The sequence below is a fragment of the Pantherophis guttatus genome, chromosome 2 (assembly GCF_059756535.1).
Source record: "Pantherophis guttatus breed Tessera chromosome 2, ASM5975653v1, whole genome shotgun sequence".
NCBI lineage: Eukaryota > Metazoa > Chordata > Lepidosauria > Squamata > Colubridae > Pantherophis > Pantherophis guttatus.
Window position 1 is genome coordinate 260839492 of NC_142064.1, and position 22996 is coordinate 260862487.

At 45.4% G+C, this 22996-nt stretch overlaps 2 protein-coding genes across 2 annotated transcripts in view; both read right to left on the minus strand.

Moving 5' to 3' along the window:
- The window catches only part of LOC148115701 (E3 ubiquitin-protein ligase TRIM39-like), a 36087-nt gene that overhangs the window by 12334 nt on the left and 757 nt on the right, over positions 1 to 22996 (minus strand). The gene's annotated exons all lie outside the window — the stretch shown is intronic.
- Positions 3948 to 18661, minus strand: LOC148115702 (E3 ubiquitin-protein ligase TRIM39-like). The gene is made up of 7 exons (XM_087883975.1): positions 18002 to 18661; positions 17130 to 17225; positions 16323 to 16553; positions 14819 to 14841; positions 7944 to 8062; positions 6962 to 6994; positions 3948 to 5056 (listed from the first exon to the last, which is right to left on the minus strand). Exons 1-7 carry the CDS (start codon positions 18413 to 18415, stop codon positions 4551 to 4553), a joined length of 1422 nt encoding a protein of 473 aa, XP_087740101.1. The 5' UTR covers positions 18416 to 18661; the 3' UTR covers positions 3948 to 4550.

Sequence of the window (22996 nt, forward strand, 5' to 3'; positions counted from 1 at the left end):
GATCCTATTTTTATCAACAGCTGCAGGAAAAAGTGCTGCTTTTTAAAATCTGGGGATAAAATCTTTTTAAAATCTGGGGAGAATATTCTTGGGACGGACCCCCAATCAATTACTGATCCAAGTATCCTGCTAAAGGGAAAGATACTGAAAAATCCTGGGGAAAAAGAAAATTATTATTCAGCCAGCCACTTGTTACAGGGGGAAATGCTTTTTTAAAAAATAGGAAGAATGAAACGTTTATGGGATGGAATGGAGTAAAGTTGGCATGGAAGAAACCCTTAATAAAACCCCAAAGCCAATGCTGCTATCGATGAGATGTCTCATAGATAAAGGAGAAATTATAATCCGTTCCCTAACTTCTAATATGAATATCTGGCAGAGGAAGACTTGCCTGGACTGTCCCTTTCCCAGCCAGCCAATCAGGAAATGGATCAGGAAAAGCTCTAAAATTGGGCAAAGACTACCTTGTAGAATGTGGAATATGTAGATTGTGGAATGGGATCATTTGGTGGATGGAAATCTTCAAGTTTGACCAATGAGCTCCCTTACGGCAAAAGATGGATAGAAAGAGCCATTAGGAGTCTCAGGCCAACCTAAGAGGGGGAGGGAATCTGGTGGGTGGAGAACATCTTATAGCCCCTTTGTTCAAGGGCCTTTGGGGGAGGCTTCCTTAGTCACAATGGGCTCCCCAAGGGGACATGGACACTCCCAAGCCCCTTCCTTTATCTTGCCATTTCAGAGGTGGCACCTCATTTATGGAATGTCCTCCCCAGAGACCCTCAGTTGGCACCCACAGTGGCCTCATTTTGGCACCAGGTGAAAACCCTTCTCTGTTGGGAGGGAGGGAGGGAGGGGAAGGAAGGGAGGGAGGGGAAGGGAGGGAGGAAGGAAGGAAGGAAGGAAGGAGGAAGGAAGGAAGGAAGGAAGGAAGGAAGGAAGGAAGGAAGGAAGGAAGGAAGGAAGGAAGGAAGGAAGGAAGGAAGGAAGGAATCACTAATATGACTGAGGCTACTATGATGCTACTAAACAGATTTAGGGCCTGGAAACTATAGATACCAAATTTCCATAACATTCACATCTAAATCCCTTTTTAATATCCCATATTTATGTTGTAGAAAAACCTTCAACCTAGGAAGTTTAACATTGTATCATCTAGTGTGTTAAAGAGAAGTACTGTATAGCAAAATCCTATCTAATTTTTTAAAGTCTGTATTCTAACTAGTAAAATCACTGAAAACATTTCTCTATATCTTGCTGTAGCATCCTTTTTTTTACACTAATGGACACTCTTAGGTAACAATTCTGTTCCTAACTAATTGTTGTCCCCAATTGGGGTCTGAGCCTGGTGCCGAGGCCAATGAAGGACGTCAGACACGAGATGCAGGTTTTGATTGCTTTTTATTGCGGTACCCCAAGGAAAAGGGCTCCTGGCCAAAATGCCAAGAGAGCCCAGAACAAAGGATGAAGAAAGCTTTATACATTTTCACTAAAGAAGAAGGCGGGACAAGGCGGGATAGTAAGAAATATCATCTAATAAACATTTTAGTAATAATTCTACAATTTGTTCTATTGGACTCTCTAGCTGTCCCTATTCCTAAGCCTTGGCTAATGAATGCCCCAGGAGTTATCTAATACCCCTTTGATTTGCTGCAGGCCATCTCTATTCCTAACTTTTAGCTGAGGTCTGCAAGTTGCCTAACTTTGTTCCTTTTATCAGCTTTCTAACTACCCAGAATTGTTACAAGCTTTACACATGCATATTTCCTGCAGATAAGCAGTCTTTGTTCTTGCCAGACAGACTCCACAATTAGAGGCTTCCTGATTTACTTATTTTAGCAGATAGCCGATCATCTCCCCCACTTTGAATCTGAAAACTATTTAATTTTCCAAGATTCACCCAACATCAATATCCCTGTACTGGGAGACCCCATAGCTTGCTTACAGGTGGAAAGGCAAAGCAGAAGGCATTGTAATGCACAACAGGTGATTAAGAGAACAATGACTATGCCTGCCAGGGTAATTATTCGGTTCTTAACCAGTTGAACTCAGGCAACCATTCTGTCAGTCAATGCCACCAGCCTTTCCATTCATCAAGAACTGCCTGGACTGCCCCCTTCCCAGCCATCCAATCAGGAAACGGATCAGGAAAAGCTGAAAAATTGGGCAAAAGTCAACCCGAGGAGGCAGCCTGGATCACTCTGTGGAAGGGAGACAGAGAAGACTATCTTGTAGATGTAGAATATGGAATATGTAGAATGTGGAATTGGATCATTTGCTGAATGGAAATCCTCAAGTTTAACCAATGAGGTGCCTCTTAAGGCAAAAGGTGGATAGAAAGTGGCATTAGTAGTCTCAGGCCAATTTAGGACAGGGGGACCTATGGGGAGAGGTGGGGGGATCTGGTGGGTGGAGAACATCTTATACACCTTTGTCCTTTGTTCAAGGGCTTTTTGGAGAGGCTTCTTTAATCACAACAGGGTCTCTGAGGGGACATACAAAGTCCCAAGCCCCCTCCTTTATCTTGCCTTTTTGTTGGTGGCACCTCGTTTATGGAATGACCTCCCCAGAGTCCCTTAATTGGCACCCACAATGGCCTCATTTTGGCACCAGGTGAAGACCTTTGGAAGGAAGGAAGGAAGGAAGGAAGGAAGGAAGGGAGGGAGGGAGGGAGGGAGGGAGGGAGGGTGGAAGGAAGGAAGGAAGGAAGAAAAGGAACCATGAATATGACTGCAACTACAGTACTACTACTAAACAGGTTTAGGGCTGAGACCTAATTTACAGAACATTCACATCTAAATCTTTTTAAAATATTCCCCAGAAGTGGGGAGATGCAAAGCAGGAACAACCCTAGAGGGAGTCAACAAAGACCTAAGGGAGGGAAGCCCCACCCCTTATTTACATATAGGGAAAAGGCGGAGCTGGCTGCCATCTTGAGTTTGTTGACATGCCTTGGGACACCCTGGCCGTAATCCCCATCCCTTTCGATAGTCTGTTGGGCTAGATCAGTGGCTCTCAACTTGACATATGTGAAGTCAAATAATAAGCATTTTAACATTTCTCATTTTTAATGTATATAGGCATTAAAAAGTGCTTTATGACAGTGTTTCACACTTATGACCATTGCAGCATCCTCATGATTACTTGATCAAAATTCAGTCGCTTGGCTATTGACTCAAATTTATGACAGTTGCAGGGTCCCCGAGTCATGTGATAGATTCCCCTTGCCTTCTTTTCCAACCATCCAGGCGCCTTCCCCTGGTACAGTCCCTTCCTTGTGGCTGCCACTCCACTCAGCTCCCTCACATGGTTGGGTGGGGGTCAGATGGCTATTCAGCCAGTTCTCCCTCTCTCTCCTCTCTCCCCCGCCCCCTCCTGCTTGCTGGTCTCTCCTGCCACTGCCTCTGCTCCTCCCGTGATTCCCCTGCCTGCCTCCCTTTCTCTCCATCTCCTTCCTCCTCCTCCTTTCTCAACCTTTCCTCACAGACTTTTCCCTCCTTTTCCCCCCACTCCTTTCTCTCCCTTTCCTCAACCCGTCCTCATGTGTTGCTTCCCCCCCTCACTTGGTGGGGTGGAGGCCAGGTGAGCCAGGAGGCCCCACTTCCCTTCTCTCCCTTCTCCCTCAGGTTTGCCCCCAAAGAGACCCACCTATCCCTCTCGCCCTCTCTCTCTATCCACTGCTCCCTTCCTTTTTCCTGCCAAAACCTCCTCCTTTTCATTCCCTTCTTCCCCCGTGAGAGTTAAAATGGGGCAAAGCTCACTTAACTGCTGTCTCACTTGGGAGCAGAAATTTGGGGCTCAATTGTAAGTCCAGGACTACCTGTATTAGGTATCTTCATTAGGATTCCTCATTTGCTCCTTTGCCAAGAGCAGCTTGTCAATCTTCAGTTCTTTAGATGCTTTGAGGGGTTCCAGAGATCTGCTGTCAGCATTCAAAGTCACCATATCAGTTAAGTTTCACTCCCTTATTTATTTTTATCTCGCCTTTATTATTTTTACAAATAACTCAAGGTGGCAAACATATCCAACGCATCTTCCTCCTCCTATACCTGTGAGGCTATAAAGCTTATATCGAGTGTAATACATAATTATGACAATTATGTGTTAAAAGGAAACGGGAGGAAAAAAGGGGGAAGGAAAGAAAAAAAAGAAGGGGATGATTATAGAATATACGGAGTTATGGACACCTACACAATCATTGATTGCAACTAACATGAAACAAACAAGCATGATCCATAAATGGGATGGAGAGCTGTGACAGACATATAAAATCACGATTGACAGGCTTAGCTGTAAGGTATCTTTAATACTGATACACCTGAACACATGATGCCAAAGCCAATAAAGATCCTAGGACACTTTATTTTTTTTTTATCCAGACAAATAGAAATGATGATCAGGTTATTCCTTTATAAGGACTGATTGACTGACCAGGGTGGCATAGAACAATAAAGGAAGCTGAAGTAGCAAAAAGCTAAGGAATCTCTGCTTTAAAGGCTTTCGGAGATCCCTGCTTGGCAAATAGGGATTTTTGTTTATGGATGTCCCTTCTTTTAGGGGAGTGTCATGCAGACGCCTTGGAACAAATAGAAAAAGGGCAGAAGGGTCTCTCCAACCAAGGAAGCGTCTGAGAATGTATGGAGCAGAGTTGCTGTGCTGGCATCAAAAAACCTCACTTGTCCCCCTTCACAGTTGAGAGAAATGCGGATCCTCGTGGGCTCCTCAGTCAGGACCAGTTTAGAGCATTTTGCTGGAGATGTGGCCCAGTAGTTCCCTAGGCTTTTCCGAAACTCCCAGCGCCTGGTCTCCTTATCAACATTTGTTAAGTTCATTGGATTACTGGCAACCCCTACACCCCATCCTTTTCCATCTCCAACCATAACTTCCCAGAAATGTTTCCCTGTGGAGAACTTCTGACAGCCAAGGACACAAGGATAAAATAGAATTCTTAAGCTGTCTGAGAGAAGATATTTTCCTTTAACTTTAACACTTTTTCGATCTTGGGAGACTTCGAGGAGGCGGCCAGGATTGGCTGTGTCTGGATCCAGAGTTACATTCTCTGTAAGGGGGAAGAGAAGGAGGAAGGAAAAAAACAAGAGCTTCAGCTGCAGGCCTGGTTTATGTCTTCACCCCCAAGACTTTAACCCTCTTGTGTGAATGGAGTTCAGCTTCCAAACACCGCCCCCACCACCAGGACTGGAAGACTCATTGATTTTTTAAACAACACTTCAGCATTGCCTCATCAAGAGTCCTCCAACTTTGGCAACTGTAAGACTTGTAGACTTCAACTAACAGAATTCCAATGGCTGATGGGGCTGCTATTGTACAGGTCCCTCTGCTCCCTTTTCTCCAAGCACTCGGGCTCTGCCACTGTCTTAGTCCCATCCTCTGTTGACTGCCGGCCTGTTCAGCGCTCCTCTGGCCTTCTCCTTCCATTCACTTAGGTTGCCTTCGCCATCTTCCAGTCCATCTGCCTCCCCTCCAGCTGCCACTAAGCTGCACACCTTCAGGATACGTTGACTACCTGTACAGCTTTTGGCTCCTCCCCTCAGCTCTTCGTCTCTTGGCTCCACTGGTCAATTCCCCTAGTCTCTAGTCTCCCAGGTGGCCGCCACTCTGCTGATTACCGTCCAGCTTTGCCATCCTGGATGGGGAATTCTCGGAACTGAAGTCCACAAGTCTCACAATGGCCAAGTCCTTCAAACCCTTCATAGTGCTCCACCTCTTCCAGAAGATCAGGCAGAGCAAGAGGCTGCCATGTTTCAATTCTGAACTGGGAAAAGTCAGAAGGATCCCCCAGAGGTAACTTGGGACACAGGATGGGATGTGAGGAAGCTCTGCCCTTTTCTCTACGAGCATCAGGGTATCACAGGGATGTACAAAAGGGGAGGATCTTATACAGGAAACCTCTGCTTTCACCAGTCTGATGGACCACAGAGTGGAGGCAACCCTGATGCTCCAACTTTGCTATTTGCTTTGACCCAAAGGACCTAATTTCTGCTCCCAAAGACCTGGTCTCTCACCAACTTATAGTCAGGCAGTAAAATCAACGGGATGTTATTAGCTTGGTAGGAATTCAAGATTCCTTTCACTCCCAGGTCATATTTTCCCATTTGTCCAGGTATTTCATTCTACACCAAGATTGGCTTCAGTTTTTTAGATTACCGTATTTTTCAGAGTATAAGACGCACCGGAGTATATGACACAGCTTAGTTTTTGGGGAAGAAAATAGGAAAAAAAAAATTGCCTACCAGGTATTCATCTGGCTATCGTCCTTAGTCTGGTCAGCTTCAGCACATTAGTTTGCTGGTTTTTTATCCCCTGCTTGGGGATAAAAAACAGCTTCTAAGGCACAGCTGAGAGGAAGCAGCAATGAGATAAGCAGGCAAAGCTTCACTCGACTGGTACCTGGTTAGGGCTGAAAAAAGCTTCTAAAGAACAGCTGAGAGTCGGAGCAAAGCAGGGAGACCGCTTCACTCAGGGAGTTGAGGGAGCAGGCAAAGCTGGGAAGATTGCTTGCTAGTGCTTCATTAGTGCCTCGGTGGGGCTGAAAAAAAGCTTCCAAAAAGCTACATACGGAGTATAAAATGCACCCACATTTTCAGCCTCTTTTAGGGGGGGAAAGGTTCGTCTTACATTCCAAAAAATATGGTATGTATAGAATGGAACAGAGTGGAGCAGGAGTAGAGGAGAAGAACAGAACAGAACAGAACAACCGCTTGATTTGGCCAAATGTGATCAGTCACGCAAGGAATTTTTCTCCACTGCATTAGCTAATATTGTACATATAAATGGCAAGTAATAGTTCATAAATCATATAATCATTAAAGTTTACTGGATCATCATAGTCTTATATAGTAATTAATCCTATATTTTTCTTTTTCATCTATTATGTTTCTCTTCACGTTACTGGCATCAGAGCTTAAAATAGCAAGGAATTCCAATTCCTGTAACTCATATTTACCTTCCTGTAGTTGAAGTCCACTTTGCAGAGTATCTGGAGAAGAAAAGGGAGGAATTCAGCATCTCATCCCTGGAATTGGAGCAACAGAAGGGCCTCCCTCAGATTCCCTGGTTTGCTTTCCTTGGACTCAGATCAGGAAATAAGGAATAGGGAAAGCTACAAGCCAGAATGTCATTGGTGGCTACATATATTCCATCAGGTATAAATATATTCTACTACACATTCCGTATACACGTAGTCCTCAATTTACAACTATTTTTTTAGTGACGTTATAGCAGCACTGACAAAGGAGCTTTATGATCGGTTCTCACACTTATGACGGGTGCAGCCTCCCCAGTCCCGTGATCAAAATTTGGGCACTTGGGAACCAGCTTGTATTTACGATGGTTGCAGCATCCCATGATTCTGGGATTGTCCTCTTCAACCTTCCTGGGGAGCTTCTGACACGCAAAATCAATGCATGAATCCAGATTCATTTATCAACCACGATTCACTTAAGTGCCGTCATTTTCTGAATAACTGTGGCAAAAAAGTTTGTAAAATGGGGCACTGCTCACTTAACAACTGCCTTGCTTAGCAACAGAAATTTTCAGCTCAACGGAGGTCGTAAGTCAAGAACTACCTGTATGTATTCCATTATACTTAGTGGAAACTTATTCTGCTTCCCCAGTGATCAGGGCATATGGATTTGGGCCAGGGGTGGGTTCCACTTACCTTCGCTACCGATTCACAATGTGGGTGCGTGCGCAGAGTGTCTGTGATGATGTCCACCGCTACTACCAGTTTGCAAGATCCAGAGCGAACCGGTAGGAACCCACCACTGATTTGGGCTACGAAGACTACAGGTAGTCTCCATTTACAATCCTAACTGAGACACTGATCCTGAAATCGATCCCTCTTTGATCCATGTGACATTGACCCAGAATCTCTCTTGGATGCTCAAAATGTCATCCAGTGTAAAACCCCAGCGGCTGTTTTTTACCTCTCAGTTTTTTCATGGCACCTTTCAGAAGCTCAGTCATATCACTGTAATCCCAAATTGTCCACTTCGGTTCTAGAAGTAAATCCACCGGATTTTCATATGTTTCCTTTGCCTGGTATCTGGCAAGACAAAATAGCAGAACAACAGAGTTGGAAGGGACCTTGTAGGTCATCTAGTCCAACACACACACACCCAACCCCCAAGCAGGAGACCCCACACCGTTTCTGACAGATGGCAGTCCGGCCTCTTCTTGAAAGCTTCAAGTGATGAAGCTCCCACAACGTCTGAAGGCAAAGCTCTTCCAGTGGTTCATTCTCCTCAGTCAGAATTTTTGTCTTATTTCCAGGTTGAATCCCTCCTTGATCAGTTTCCATCCATTATTCCTTGTCTGGCCTTCAGGTGCTTTGGAAATCAGGTTGACCCCCTCCTCTCTGTGACAGACCCTCAAATATTGGAAAACTGTTGCTATCATGTCTCCCCTGGTCCTTCTCTTCACTAGACTAGCCATGCCCAGTTCCTGCAACCATTATCAACCTGCCAATAGAAGCTTTCTAAACCATCAGATGGTGCTTGAGGATTGGCTAGCTACAGGATCCAATCTAAGTTGGTCACTGGAGGTTTTGACTTCTGAGCTTTCAGACTCGTGCTGGAGACCATCCTTAGGAAACTTCTCTCTCTCTCTCTCTCTCTCTCTCTCTCTCTCTCTCTCTCTCTCTCTCTCTCTCTCTCTCTCTCTCTCTCTCTCTCTCTCTCTCTCCCTCTCCCTCTCCCTCTCCCTCTCCCTCTCCCTCTCCCTCTCCCTCTCTCTCTCCAGAATGTGTGCACTGGGCTGTTCTACACATTGTATTTATGTGGTGCCTGGTTGTGTGTGGCTTTTAGTTGTTAAGTGGGGGGTTGATGGACAGCTATTAACTCATTGATTGTCATTTTCTTGTGTTGCCCTGTCCTCGGATCCCAAGTACCTGGTAAGCTGGTGGGAAATCAGCACTCCTGTTGACTGAGAAGGGCCCTGTTTCCATGGCTTCAGTCATTTCTCTGGCTAGCTATTCAAATATGGGCACCATGTGTGACTCAGTGGATCCTGATCCAGAACTGCACTTATCCATCTTCGTCAAGTTCAAGGAGAGATCTAGTAAAGGCCAATAAGTTTCAGTTTTGGGGCTCCCTACTCTTGAAAATTCTTGTGAATCTCTTGGCCAAAACAATGGATTGTATCTTACCAAATGACTGATGACACATGACTACTATGGGTGACGTAGGTAATTAGACGATGGATATAATATTCAAACTGATCTTGATGGATTTTAGTTCTGCATTTAACACAATTCTTCCACATAGACTAGTGTCTATCTAAACTTAAGGACCTTGGACTTTCTCATTCAATCTACCTTTGGATTATGGATTTCCTGTTTGGCCGCTCTCAAGAGGGTCAGATTAGGTAATCACACCTCCTCGGCCCTTATTCTTAACACTGGTAAACCACAGGGTTGTGTGTTGAGTCCCTTACTCTATACTCTTTACGTACATGACTGCATTCTCACTCACGCCACTAATACTATTATTAAATTTGCAGATGATAGAACAATGGTAGGACTCATCTCCAGGGGGTGGGATGAGTCTGCCTATTGAGATGAAGTGGACCAGTTGCTTTCACTGTGTGGAGACAATAATTTGGTCCTTACCACCAATAAGACCAAGGAGTTTATAGTGGACTACAGAAGGAATAGATCAGATATCCAGCCCTCACTAATCAATGGAGACCATGTGGAGCAAGTGGCCAGGTTTAGTTTTTTGGGTGTTATCATAAAAGAGGATCTGACCTGGGGTGCTCACACTGCAGCACTGGTCAAAAGGGCCCAGCAGAGATTATACTACTTGAGACTACTCAGGAAAAAACAACTGAATGAAAAACTGCAGGTGACCTTCTACCATTGCACTATAGAGAGTATCTTGCACCTGTGTATGGTTTGCCAATTGCACCGTGGCAGATAGGACAGTGCTCCAGAGGGTTAATGTTATGTAAATAGGTTTGTTTGGCGGGAAGTTCAAATTAACTGACCCTCAGCTGATTGGCTGACCACTACAGCTGCAAGGTATATAAAGGGAGCTGGCTCCCTGGGTTAGTTGCTGGATTCTCACTATACAATAAAGAGCTGTTGTCACTGACTACTCTGGCTTGCTGCGTCCTCATTCACCCAACGTAACATTGGCGACGAGGATGGGATTCTGAGGCCAGAAGCAGAGGAGAGCTGAAGCCACACTCGAGAAAAAGAGCTGAAGCCACGTTCAGAGAGGGGACCGGAGACCGCATCCGAATCCAGCCAGGCGAGCGAACGGAGCACAGGAGAATCCCGAAACGATGTCTACCTACACCCCGCCAGCGCCGTTCGACCCCAAGGAAGAGAAGTGGGGATCCTACATGTCCCGGTTCGAGTGCTTCATGGTGGCAAACGACATGCAAGGGCTACCGGACGTTCGAAAGAAAGCCCTGTTCCTGAGCCACTGCGGACCACGGGTCTTCGACACAGCCGAAGCATTGTCGGAGCCGAACTCGGTCCACAACATTTCCTGGTCGACGCTACAGACCCTGCTGAAAGACCACTATGCACCAACGCCATCGAAGTACATCCAGCGGTATGATTTCCGGCAATGGCTCCAGCAGAAGGGCGAATCGATCAGCGAGTATGTCGCTGCCCTGCGTAAGGCCGCAACCCAGTGTGAGTACCGAGACCTGGATGAGATGCTCCTAGAGCAACTAATTTGCAGAGTGAGAGACAGCCGGCTCCAGAGAAGACTGCTCGCGAGGTCAAAACTGACCCTATACATCGCCCTGGACGAGGCAAGAGCGCAGGAATCGTCAGTAAAGGCTGCAGAGAAACTAAAGAGCTCCCACCTAATCAGAACAACGCAGAAGACGGCGCCAGTGCACCAAGAGGCCGTAAGCACCGCGAGCGAGGGGGAGTCTGAAGAAGAGGTCTACCGCACCAAGCAGTCCCGCACAGCCCAGAGGGAGCCAAGAGACGGATGTGCCAGCTGCGGAGGGCCCCACGCACGACAAAACTGTAAGTTCAGGGACGCCGTTTGCCGTTCCTGTGAGAAAAGGGGCCACATCACTCGGGTTTGCAGATCCAAGACACACCAGAGCTACAAACCACGTGGCCAAACCTTCCAATCCGAGCCAGCGCCACACCGAAGGCCCAACAAAGATGGTGGCAACCGGAAGGGTGCGAAATTTGAAGACGCTGGGGCCTACACCATACGCATCGCACAGACCTGCACCTCGCCCGGAGAAAAGACCTACACCACGGTCGAAATCGAGGGACAGGAGTGCCAGATGGAGATCGACACGGGATCGCCGATATCCATCATGTCTTGGGAGAACCTAAAGAAAGTCATCCCCAGCGTACACAAGCGACAGCTCCAGCCACAGCAACGCAGACTGAAAGACTACTAAGGGAACCGCATACCCGTCGAAGGAAGAGGCGAGTTCCAAGTACAGCACGGGGAGTTTACCGAGAAACTGCCCCTCACCATCATCAGCGACAACCTCCCAAGCCTCCTGGGCATGGACTGGTTTAGAGCCCTAGGCATGGGATTCACCGGAGTAAGGAACGTTTGAAGCACCCTGAAAGAGGACCTGATGCAGGAGTTCCAGGACGTGTTCGACGAAAGGCTTGGCAAGTATGTGGGGACCCCGATTTCATTTAACCTCAACCCCAATATTGCACCTATCCGTTTAAAGCCTAGGCGGGTACCGTTCGCCCTGAAGCCCAAAATTGACATTGAACTGAACAAATTAATCAAACAAGGGGTGCTTGTTCCACTCGACCACGCCAAATGGGAGACCCCAAATGTTACACCGGTAAAGCCGGACGGATCAGTGCGCATAAGCGCTGATTATAAATGCACAATAAATAAGGCCCTGCAGCAGAGCACCTATCCCGTGCCCATCGTTCACCATTTATTGCATTCCCTGGGCCCCGGCAAGATCTTCGCAAAACTTGATCTTATGCAGGCGTACCAGCAACTGCCGGTAGATGGCGCTACTGCAGAGGCACAGACTATCGTAACCCACAGAGGGGCCTTCAAGTGCACCCGCCTGCAATTCGGAGTAAGCGTAGCCCCCGGACTGTTCCAAAGTACCATGGAGCGGCTACTACAGGGAATCCCCGGGGTGGTGCCCTATTTTGACGACGTGCTCATTACCGCCAACAATGAGCAGCAGCTAAGGGAAAGGCTGAGGCAGGTCCTAAGGAAATTCAGGGACGCAGGACTCAGAGTAAAAAGAAACAAATGCATGATCGCAGTCCCCTCAGTCGAGTTCCTAGGATACAGGTAGATGGCACCGGCATACACCCCACAGAGAGCAAGATCAGAGCAATCAAAGAAGTGCCCACCCCCAAGGACAAGGCAGAATTACAGGCCTTCCTGGGACTATTAAACTTTTACGCCATCTTCCTTAAAGACAAAGCAACAGTGGCAGAACCCTTACATAGACTGTTAACTAAGAAAGCAATTTGGAAATGGGGGAAGGCTGAAGACAGGGCATTTGCCGGCATTAAAAAACTGCTATCAGCTGAGAGTTTTCTAATCCAGTACAACGCAACTCTTCCCCTTGTTCTAGCATGTGACGCATCCCCGTTCGGGGTGGGAGCCGTCCTGAGCCATAGACTCCCGAATGGCCTAGAAGTGCCCATCGCATACTACTCCCGAACTCTGTCAAGCACCGAGCGAAATTATAGTCAGCTCGACAAGGAGGCCCTCGCTGCCGTTTCGGGAGTAAAGAAATTCCACGAGTACTTGTTCGGGAGAGACTTTGAGCTAATCACCGACCATCGACCGCTCCTGGGTCTCCTCGCGGGAGATCGGCCAACACCGGCAGCACTATCACCCAGGATGACACACATTGTTGCATGAGGGGCACCCTGGGATTGTAAGAATGAAGGGGCTAGCCAGGAGCTACGTCTGGTGGCCCAACATGGATACAGACATTACCGAGTGGGTGGGGAGATGCCAGCCCTGCCAAGAGTCCAGATCAGATCCACCAACGGCACCCGTGAGGGAGTGGGAAAGACCCCAGGGACCCTGGTCCAGGATACACATTGACTTTGCTGGCCCATTTCATGGGCAGACCTTCATGGTCGTTGTAGATGCATTCTCCAAATGGTTAGAGATCAAGCTAATGAAGGCCACTACCACCGACGCAACCATCAGGGAGCTAAGACAGTTATTCGCCACCCATGGGTTACCGGACATCCTAGTGTCAGATAACGGGCCACAATTCACCGCGACACAATTCGAGGGTTACTTAGCGGGACTAGGGATCAGACATGTCCTTTCGGCCCCGTTTCATCCGGCTAGTAACGGACAGGCTGAGAGATTTGTGAGGTCAGCAAAGGAGGCCCTTTCACGTTTAAGCCCCGGAGACTGGCAGGAAAGGGTAGACAAGTTTTTAATAGCTCAGCACTCCACACCCTGTACAGCCACAGTCCGAAGCCCGGCAGAACAATTAATGGGGCGGAAACTCCGAGGAATACTAGATAGGCTCAACCCCAATTACTCTCCAGAGGGTTTCAAAGGGGGGGAGAGGAAGCTACAGCTTGCAAGGTATATAAAGGGAGCTGGCTCCCTGGGTTAGTTGCTGGATTCTCACTATACAATAAAGAGCTGTTGTCACTCACTACTCTGGCTTGCTGCGTCCTCATTCACCCAACGTAACAGTTAACATCATTGCCCAGAGGATCATTGGTTGCCCCCTCCCCTCCTTGGAAGAGCTTTATAGCTCCCGCTGCCTTAAGAAAGTTCAAAACGTTCTTAAAGATCCATCTCATCCTGGGCACCCCTTTTGTTGAACTATTGCCATCTGGCAGACGGTAAATAAAAACAAGGACAAATAGGCTGAAAAACAGCTTCTATCCCAGAGCGGTAACTATGTTGAATTCTACTGTATAATGCAATACTAATGCAGTATCACAGGTTTTCAATTTAATTGTGTAGAATGTGAAGGATATGTGTTTTTGTTTTATTATTATTATTAGTAATAATAGATGTACACTGAAGATGGCATTTAATTTCGTTGTACGAGGTGCAATGACACCAAAGTAAACTTAAATTTAAAGGTAATGCAATGAAATTGCAGATAACATCTGTCACAATGTCCCTGTAATCACAATTCAGGTGCTTGGCAACTGGCATGTATTTATGACAGTTGCATTACTTGGAATAGCTTACATCCTACAATACCTTTAAAACCATCAAACATCTGTCTCTTCTTAGAAAGGACTCAATAGGTGGAAAAAAATGCCAAATTAAATCTAAACGTCTGGTTGAGTGTGTGACGGACTATAACAATTCACCATATCAAATACTGCTAATTATGTCCTGTTGAGGTTGTCTAAGGAAATTGATGAGTATTTGTTAGCAACCAGTTACAACGGCTCTCAAAAAACTGACTCACAACCATTTTCACACTTAACATCTGTCACAGTTACCCTGTAATCACTATTCTGGTGCTTGGAAACTGGCATGTATTTATGATAGTTGCATTACTTGGAACAGTTTACATCCTACAATGATACCTTCAAAACCATCAAACATCTGTCTCTTCTTGGGAAGGACTCAATAGGCAGATAAAACAGCCAAATTCAGTCTAAACATCTGGCTGACTATGCAACCAACAATAATTGATCATCTCAAATATTGCTAATTATATTGTGTTGAAGTTATCTGAGGAAATGTCTAAAAAGCCCTGAAATACAGTACGCAATCTTTACATTAAAATACTGTGAAATACAGAAAGACCTTTCCAAAATAGGAAAACTGCTGGAGGAGCTGCTGATCTCTGAGACTGTAAAGAAAAGGGTGGATTTACTTACTTCTTCAAGATGCTTCCAATGTCCTAAAAAAAAGAGAGAGAACGCATTGAAGGGAGCCATTTCCTAGGCAGAAAATTAAATTCTTACATTTACAAAACAAATGAGTGAAACCTCTGGACAACTAGACACTAACAGACATATAAAGTACTTCCATTTTTTTAAAGAAAAAAAATCCCATTGCTCTTTTTTCCTCAGCTGTTCAACCTCTTTTGGAGAGGTATTGTTTTTACTTTTTTGACTGAGAAAAATTATACCCTAGTTGAATTCAACACAATTACAGAATATATATATATAACATAATAGCAAAAAGAAAAGACCATTTGAAAAACAAAACAGTGCATCAATAGAATAAAAACATGCCCTGCATTTATGCTTCCAGAATGAAGGCACTTTGGAAAATCCAGGTGGTTATAATACTTTGTAGAAAGTCATCAGTGTTGGGTTTTTCCTTGCCTGGAGATTAAGGGGAGGGGGAGACCCTACAAAGAACACCCACCACTACATCCTCTAATAGGGGACAGGAACCTCAAATTGTGAAGAATATAGAGACAGTGTCCAGTAGTTTGAATTCCTGCTTTTTGCATGGCCTGCTTTTTCTGTATCACATTATGTATCCCTAATTTAAGCCAATTTAGAAAAAATGACAAAATTGACTGCTTTAATTAGATCTGACCCATTGCTTCTACTTGGAAGCTGCTTCTAAACTTTCTGCTTGAGATAGAAAAAAAAAGAACTCTTGATACTTGATTTTTCTTATTAGACTAATCTGTTTTTATACACATGGCTAATAATGAGTAAATATAAAAAAATAACTTGAGGCTGTAATTTTATTTTGTATTTTACTGTGCTGAAAATGTTTTGTTTTCCCTTTATCTGACACTTCTTTCCCATTCTTATCCTTCTCCGTTTCCCCATTTTCTTTATTTCCATTTGTACTTTTCACTATTATAATTTCAATTAAATTTCTGGGGAGGGGGAAGGAAAGAGTCAAAAAGAGTATTCTGTGGAGGGGCTAAAGCAGGCTATTCCATTTCATCATTGGTACACCATGATACCAAAAAAATGCTGAGACAGAGAGGAGCAATAAAGGTGATAAGAGCTCTGGAGGCCAAACTGTACAATGAATGGGAAAGGGGACACGGTAGGCTCAGCCTAACAAAGAGAAGGCTTAGGGGAGACCCTACAGCCATCTTCCAATACTTGGAAGGCTGTCATAGAGAAAAGGGCATCGATTTAGTCTCCGTAGCACCTGAAGGCAGGACAAGAGGCACGGGGTGAAAACTCATCACAAAGAGATCCAACCTAAAATACAGAAGAGTTTCCTGACAGTGAGAAGTATTTATCAGTGGAACAGCTTCCCTCCCAGAGTTCTGGGTGATCCATCACTGGAGGCTTCCAATAATAGATTTGTTCCGGATGGAATAAGGACTCTGCCTTCTGCAGAGAAGACCTCCAAGGTCCCTTCCAGCCCTAGGATTCTATGATCTCTATGATACAACCTGACCTGTAAGAGTTTGCTGGCTGGCTGCTGAAGCTTCTCTTCTATCTCCTGGATGAGATGGTCAAGAGAGCCCAGTTCCTCCATGTGCTTGGCCAAACCCTTCTCCTTTCTTGCCATAATATCCTTCTCCGTTTCTTCCATTTTAGTCAATAGAAGTTTCTCCTGTCCTTCTAAACAGAGTTGTAGCTCTCTGAATTCAGCCATTACACTTTTTTTCACTTTGTCGATGCGATCCTAGAACAAGAAAGAAAAAGCAAATGGCATAATTTTATTTTATTTTAATTATTTTATTTAATAATTTTAATTTTGTCATGAGAATTAAATGGATTCCTTGAAGAATCCAAAAGTGAAGTGGGAGAATTTCCTAGGAAGAAAAAAATCCTTTTGACATTAAAAAACACAAGGGGGATGTTTCTAAAAAGAAAAAAAAAGGCTCCAGTGTAAATGATCTCTCATGAAAATTTTCTTAGCAATCAGGGATTTCAAAAATGTAGACAGAAAAATGTTTGTGTTCACAATTTTTTCAGTGATGAAATACGATTTGCCTTAATTTATTAAGCAAGCCAAACCTATTGCATAAAACACAGCTCATGGGATAGGGGCACTTAACCCAACTGAGACTCATTCAGCCAATGGTGACATCTCAGTCCCCAGGTTAAGAACAACTTCTGTGCCTCACACAGTCTTTAACTTTGAATTAATTTGAGTCAGAACTTGTACTTACAAACAGGCTGCCTATTATTAAAGATGGCGGAAGGGGTTCTCCTTCCTATTAGCTCTGAAGCTCCTCCTCCTTGGATCAATACTTACAAGCTTCTCCTGCACTGTTTGCTCTGTGTCTCCTTTGTATGTCGCTATTTTTTCTTTCTGCTCCTTCTGAGCCTTCAGGCAATCCTCCACCTTGATCTGAAAAATATAAGTTTTGAGTTTCTTTTCTGTAAAGAATTACATCGGAGGGAAGACCCAGTTAGAAGACCCAGTATATTCAATCATCATAAATACATGACAGTTGGCAAACGTCCAAATTTTGATCCTGTGACCATGGAATGCCTGCAATGATCACAAGGGTAAAAAACATTATGTCACTTTTTTCATTGCCAAGGACTCCCTGCAAGGGCATTAAAGTGAGCTGCCTGAGTCTCCTGGTTGCAATCATCCCAGAAGCATCACTGAGAAATGAAAGTTTGGGCTGATCCAGCAGGAGTGGTTTTTGGCCTCTGCACTCAAGATTTGGACTCCATGACAATTTCGCTCTAGAGCAAATGAGGAAAGGGAGCTGGTGAAGGGAGCCTATTTCTTCCTACAGGCAATTTCTGTTGCTAAGCAAGACAGTTAAGTGAAGTTTTGTCTCATTTTACAACCTTTCTTCCAAATGTTGTTAAGTGAATCACTGCCGTTGTCAGGTTAGTCACACAGCAGTTAAGCGAATCTGGCTTCTCCATTGACTTTGTTTATCAGAAGGTGGCAAAGGGTGAACACAAGAGCCCAGGACAACACAATACAATTGACAAGCACCTGAATTTTGATCAGTGACAACAGGGATGTCAACCTGTTTTTTCAACATTGCAGGCAGGGAGATAAGGGGTGGGATAAAGCAGGAGGAAGCAAGTAAAGGGGTAAAAAGACTGAGAGGGCTGGCACTGGATGCCCCTCCAAAGCGATTCCTCCTGGCTGACTCCTACCTGGGATTCCTGGAAAGCCTCCTCCGCAGGGATCACCCAGTGGCCCTCGTGCTCTTTGGATCGGTCGCAGACCAAGCAGATGAGAGTCTGGTGGTCCTTACAGAAGAGCTTGAGGGGCTCCCGGTGTTTCGGGCAGAATCTCCCTCCTTCCTCGCCCCAAGGACCTCCGCATCGCCCGGCCACTTCAGCCACCCGCGCCAGCTGCCTGTTGGGGAGGAGGCTGCGGGGCGCGAAGGTCTGTCTGCATTGGGGGCAGGAAGCCTCCGATTCCGACGTCCCCCAACTGCGGGTCAGGCAGCCCCGGCAGAAGTTGTGGCCGCACTGGGGGATGAGCACGGGGTCCTGGAAAAAGTCCAGGCAAATGGAGCAGGTGGCTTTTCCCACCAAATCCTGCAAGGACGCTTCGGCTGCCATCGCCGCCTCCTCCGCCGGGAAAGGAAAGAGAAAGTTAAGTTTTGCTTCTTTTCCTCCGAATCAGCTGACCGCCTTTGGGCTGTGCCTAGGCAGGAAACCAGAATGAATTGTTGCTGCTCTTGCGGGCATCTTCGCTGGCTTCTTAAAGAAGAAGGACAGTATTTTAAAAGGAACAAATTGGGGAGGAGGAAAAATTCAAGGTACGGAGCCCCGATCAGTTATTCTCAGCCCAACCAGCTCGTTAAAGGGGAAATTGTTTCAAAAACTGGAGAGAAGCAAATATCCCTGGGACGAACCCCAACCATTTACAATTGATCCTGTTAAAGAGAGTAAACAAGTTTAAAATATTGGGGAGAAGCCAACATTCATGGGATCCCCTCCCCCCCAATCAATTATTGATCCACACATTCTGCTAATGGAGAGGTGGGGAATCACGGCCCCTTTGTGACTGGAGGGTTTCAAATGGTATATATAGGGTCTCTTCTGATTGGTTGATTGATTGACTTCAACACCCGAAAGGGCCACTGTCCATTCCTTGTGGCTGCCACTCCACTCTGGTCCCTTTGCTCAGGCCCCTCCACTTGCCCTGCTCGGCTGGACTCTGCTGTCTTCTCCTTCCCGCCGGTCCCTTCTGGGGTCTCCTCTCAGCAGGCGGATCAGGCAGTGGTGGGGGTGATCAGATGGCCAGTCGGCCCTTCTCCCTCCCTCCCTCTCTCTCTCCTGTCTCTGCTCCTCCTTCGATTCCCCTGCCTGCCTCCCTTTCTCTCCATCTCTTTCCCCTTCCTCCTCCTCCTCCTCCCCCTCCCCTTTCCTCAGCTTTCCCTCAGACTTTCCCCTATATTTCCGCCCACTCCGTAATCAATTAGAAGCTTTATATAACATTGAAAGTGATCTTGATGGATTAAAGGGAACGCAATAAAATTTAATAAGGACGAAAGGAGTTACAAGTAACCTTCAATTTATGACTATTTGTTAGCAACCAGGTACAAACGGCTCTGGGGGGAAAAAAGGGCTTAAAACCATTTTCACACTTAACATCTGTGGCAGTGTCCCTGTAGTCACAATTTGGGTGCTTTCAGACTGGCAGGTATTTATGATAGTTGCATTACTTGGAAGAGCTTACATCCTACAATGATACCTTTGAAACCAACAAACACCTGTCTGTTCTTGGGAAGGACTCAACAGGTGGATCAAAAGGCCAAATTCACTCTAAACATCCGGCTGAGTGTGAGATGGACTATAACAATTCACATGTAACAGTCACAGAGTGGGAAGGGACCGTGGAGGTCATCTAGTCCAACCCCCTGCTCATTCATGGAGAAGACCTGTACTAGGGATTCAAACTGCTGACCTTTCTGATCGACAAGCTCAGCGTCTTAGCCACTGAGCCACCTAGCCAGCAGCATCAAATACTGCTAATTATGTTTTTAATTTAATTTTAATCATTAGATCAGTGGCTCTCCATGTGTAGGTTGTGAAGTCAAATAAACAAGCATTTTAACATGTCTCATTTTTAATGCACATAGACATTAAAAAGTGCCCTATGACAGATTTTTACGCTTACGACCATTGCAGCATCCCCACGATTACATGATCAACATTCAGTCGCTTGGCAATTGGCTCATATCTGTGACGGTTGCAGGGTCCCCTGGTCGTGTGATCAACCTTTGTGACCTTCTGACAAGCAGAGTCAACGGGGAAGTCAGATTCACATTTAGCAACTGTGTCACTAACTTAACAACGGAAGTGATTCACTTAACAACTGTGACATGAAAGATGGTGATGTAGCGTCACCCCTGAAAGGGTCGCTGGGGACCAGGTCCCCCTTGCCCTCTTACAATCCATCATGTGGCTGCCCATCCACTTGGATCCTCCCACTTGCCCGGCTCAGCTGGACTCTGCTATCTTGTCCTTCCAGCTGGATCCTTGTGCTGTCTCCTCAGCAGGCGGATCACATGGTTGGGTGGTGGTCAGAAGTCTGGTTGGTCCTTCTTCCTCTCTCCTTCCTGCTGCTTGCTAGCCTCTCCTGCCGCTGCCTCTGCTCCTTCCTTGATTCTCTCCATCTTTCTCCTCCCTCCTCCTTTCTGTCTTTCCTCCCACACTTCTCCCTACCTTTCCCAACCCTCCTTTCTCCCCCTTTTCCCATCTATCTTCATGTATTGCTTCCCCCCTCATTCTATGGGGTGGAGGCCAGATGAGCCAGGAGGCCCCACTTGCCTTCTCTGCTGCCTCTTCCCATCTCTCTCTCTTGGTCTCCTCCTTCCTGTCAAAACCTCCTTTACCTTCCCTTCCCCCTCATGATGCACTTAAAATGGGGCAAAGCTCACTTAATAGACGTCTCACTTGGCAGCAAAAATTTGGGGCTCAATTGTGGTTGTAAATCGAGGACTACCTGTATTAGGTAAGTTTGGATAACTCACCTGCACCTTTGCCAACAGCAACTTGTCAAGTCTTCAGTTTAGATGCCTTGAGATGTTCCAGAGAGCTGCTGTTAGCAATCAGTGTCACCATATTAGTGTTAAGTTTCACTCTCATTATTTATTTGTATCTCACCTTTATTATTTTTATAAATAACTCAACGTGGCAAACATAGGAAACACATCTTCCTCCTCCTATTTTCCCCACAACAAACCTGTGAAGTGGATTGGACTGAGACAGAATGACTGGCTCAAAGTTACCAACTGGCTTTCAGGGCTAAGGCAGGACTTGAAGTCACCGTCTTCCTCTTCCTAGCCAGGTGCCTTAACCAGTAGATCAAACTGGATCTGACGCCCATCTCAATATCGAAGCGTTTTGGGCTGATTACTGAATAAATTTATTGGCATAAAATTGCAAAAGAGGGAACTACAATCCATGAGACACCTACTGTATAAAATTACAATCAGTCTTCCAATCAGTAAAAAAATGTTTTTAATAAGTTTCTTATGTTCTTTGTTGTATTATTATTTTTTTGCTGTAAGCTGCCCAGAGTCCCTTGGGAATTGGGCGGCACAGAAATTCAATAAATTAAATTAACTTAAATTAAATCCGATTGTTCTAGATAACCTACATAAGTATAAAAAGATAGAAAAAGTACTAGGATTTGTAACAACAACAAAAAAAAAAACCTGTGAGGCTATAAAGTTTACACTGAGTGTAATATTTGTTAGGGTTTTTTGGATTATCACAATTATGTGTTAAAAGAAAAAGGGAATAAAAAGTGGGAAGGAAAGAAAAAAAAGAAGGGAAAGATTACAGAATATACCGAGTTATGGACACCTAAACAATCATTGATTGCAACTAACATGAAACAAACAAGCATGATCCATAAATGGGATGGAGAGCTGTCACAGACGTATAAAATAATGATTGACAGGTTTAGTTGTAAAGTATCTTTAATACTGATACATCTGAACACACAATGCTAACACCGATAAAGCTCCTAGCACACCTCTTTTTTTTTATCCAGACAAATAGAAATGATGATCAGGTTATTCCTTTATAATGACTGATTGACTGATCAGGGAGGCATAGAACAATAAAGGAAGCTGAAGTAGTAAAAAGCTAAGGAATCTCTGCTTTAAAGGCTTAGAGAGATCCTTGCTTGGTAAATAGAGACTTTTCCAAATTTTTGTCTATTGTTATCCCTTCTTTTAGGGGAGTGTCATGCAGGCGCCTTCGAACAAACAGAAAGAGGCCAGAAGGGTCTCTCCAATCAAGGAAGCGTCTGAGAATGTATGGAGCAGAGCTGCAGTCCTGGCATCAAAAAAACTCACTCGTCCCCCTTCGCAGTTGAGACAGATGCGGATCCTCGTGGGCTCCTCAGCCAGGACCAGGTTAAAGCTTTTGGACTGAGACATGGCCACATATTTCCCTTCCCATTTCCAAAACTCCCAGCGCCTGGTCTGCACATCAGCTTTTGTTAACTTCAGTGGCTTATTGGCAACCCCTACAGCCCATCCTGCTGTACCTCCTACAATAACTTCCCAGAAATGTCTCCCTGTTGAGAACTTCTGACAGCCAAGGAGATAAGGATGTCTTTCAAATCTCTTGCCGTCTGAGACACAATATTTTCATTTAACTGGCTTAATTCCTCTGGCACTTTTTCGATCTTGGGAGACATTAAGGCGGTCAGGATTGGCTGAGTTTGGATTCAGAATTACATTCACTGTATGGGGGAAGGGAAGGAAGGAAAAAAACAAGAGCTTCAGCTGCAGGCCTGGTTTGTGTCTTCAACTCCCAAGAGTTTAACCCTCTTGTGAGAATGGAGTTCAGCTTCCAAACATGTCCCCTGCCCCCCATCCACCCCACTCCAGAACTGGAGGATTCATTGTTCTTTTAAACCACACCTAACATTGCCTGGTCCAGGGTTCTCCAACTTTCGCAATGGTAAAGATTTGTGGACCCTTGACCAAGTCCTTCAAACCCTTCATAGTGCTCCACCTTTTCTAGCCTCCCTGCACAATTCTCTTTAGCTTCCATCTTGCAGGTGAGAGTAATGGGATTGTGAGGGAAGAGTGGTTGGCTTTGCCTTCAGTGAGTTGCTGGGAGGGCCCAGGTTGAACAGGGACTCTGCCTGGAGCATTAATCCAGAAGATCAGG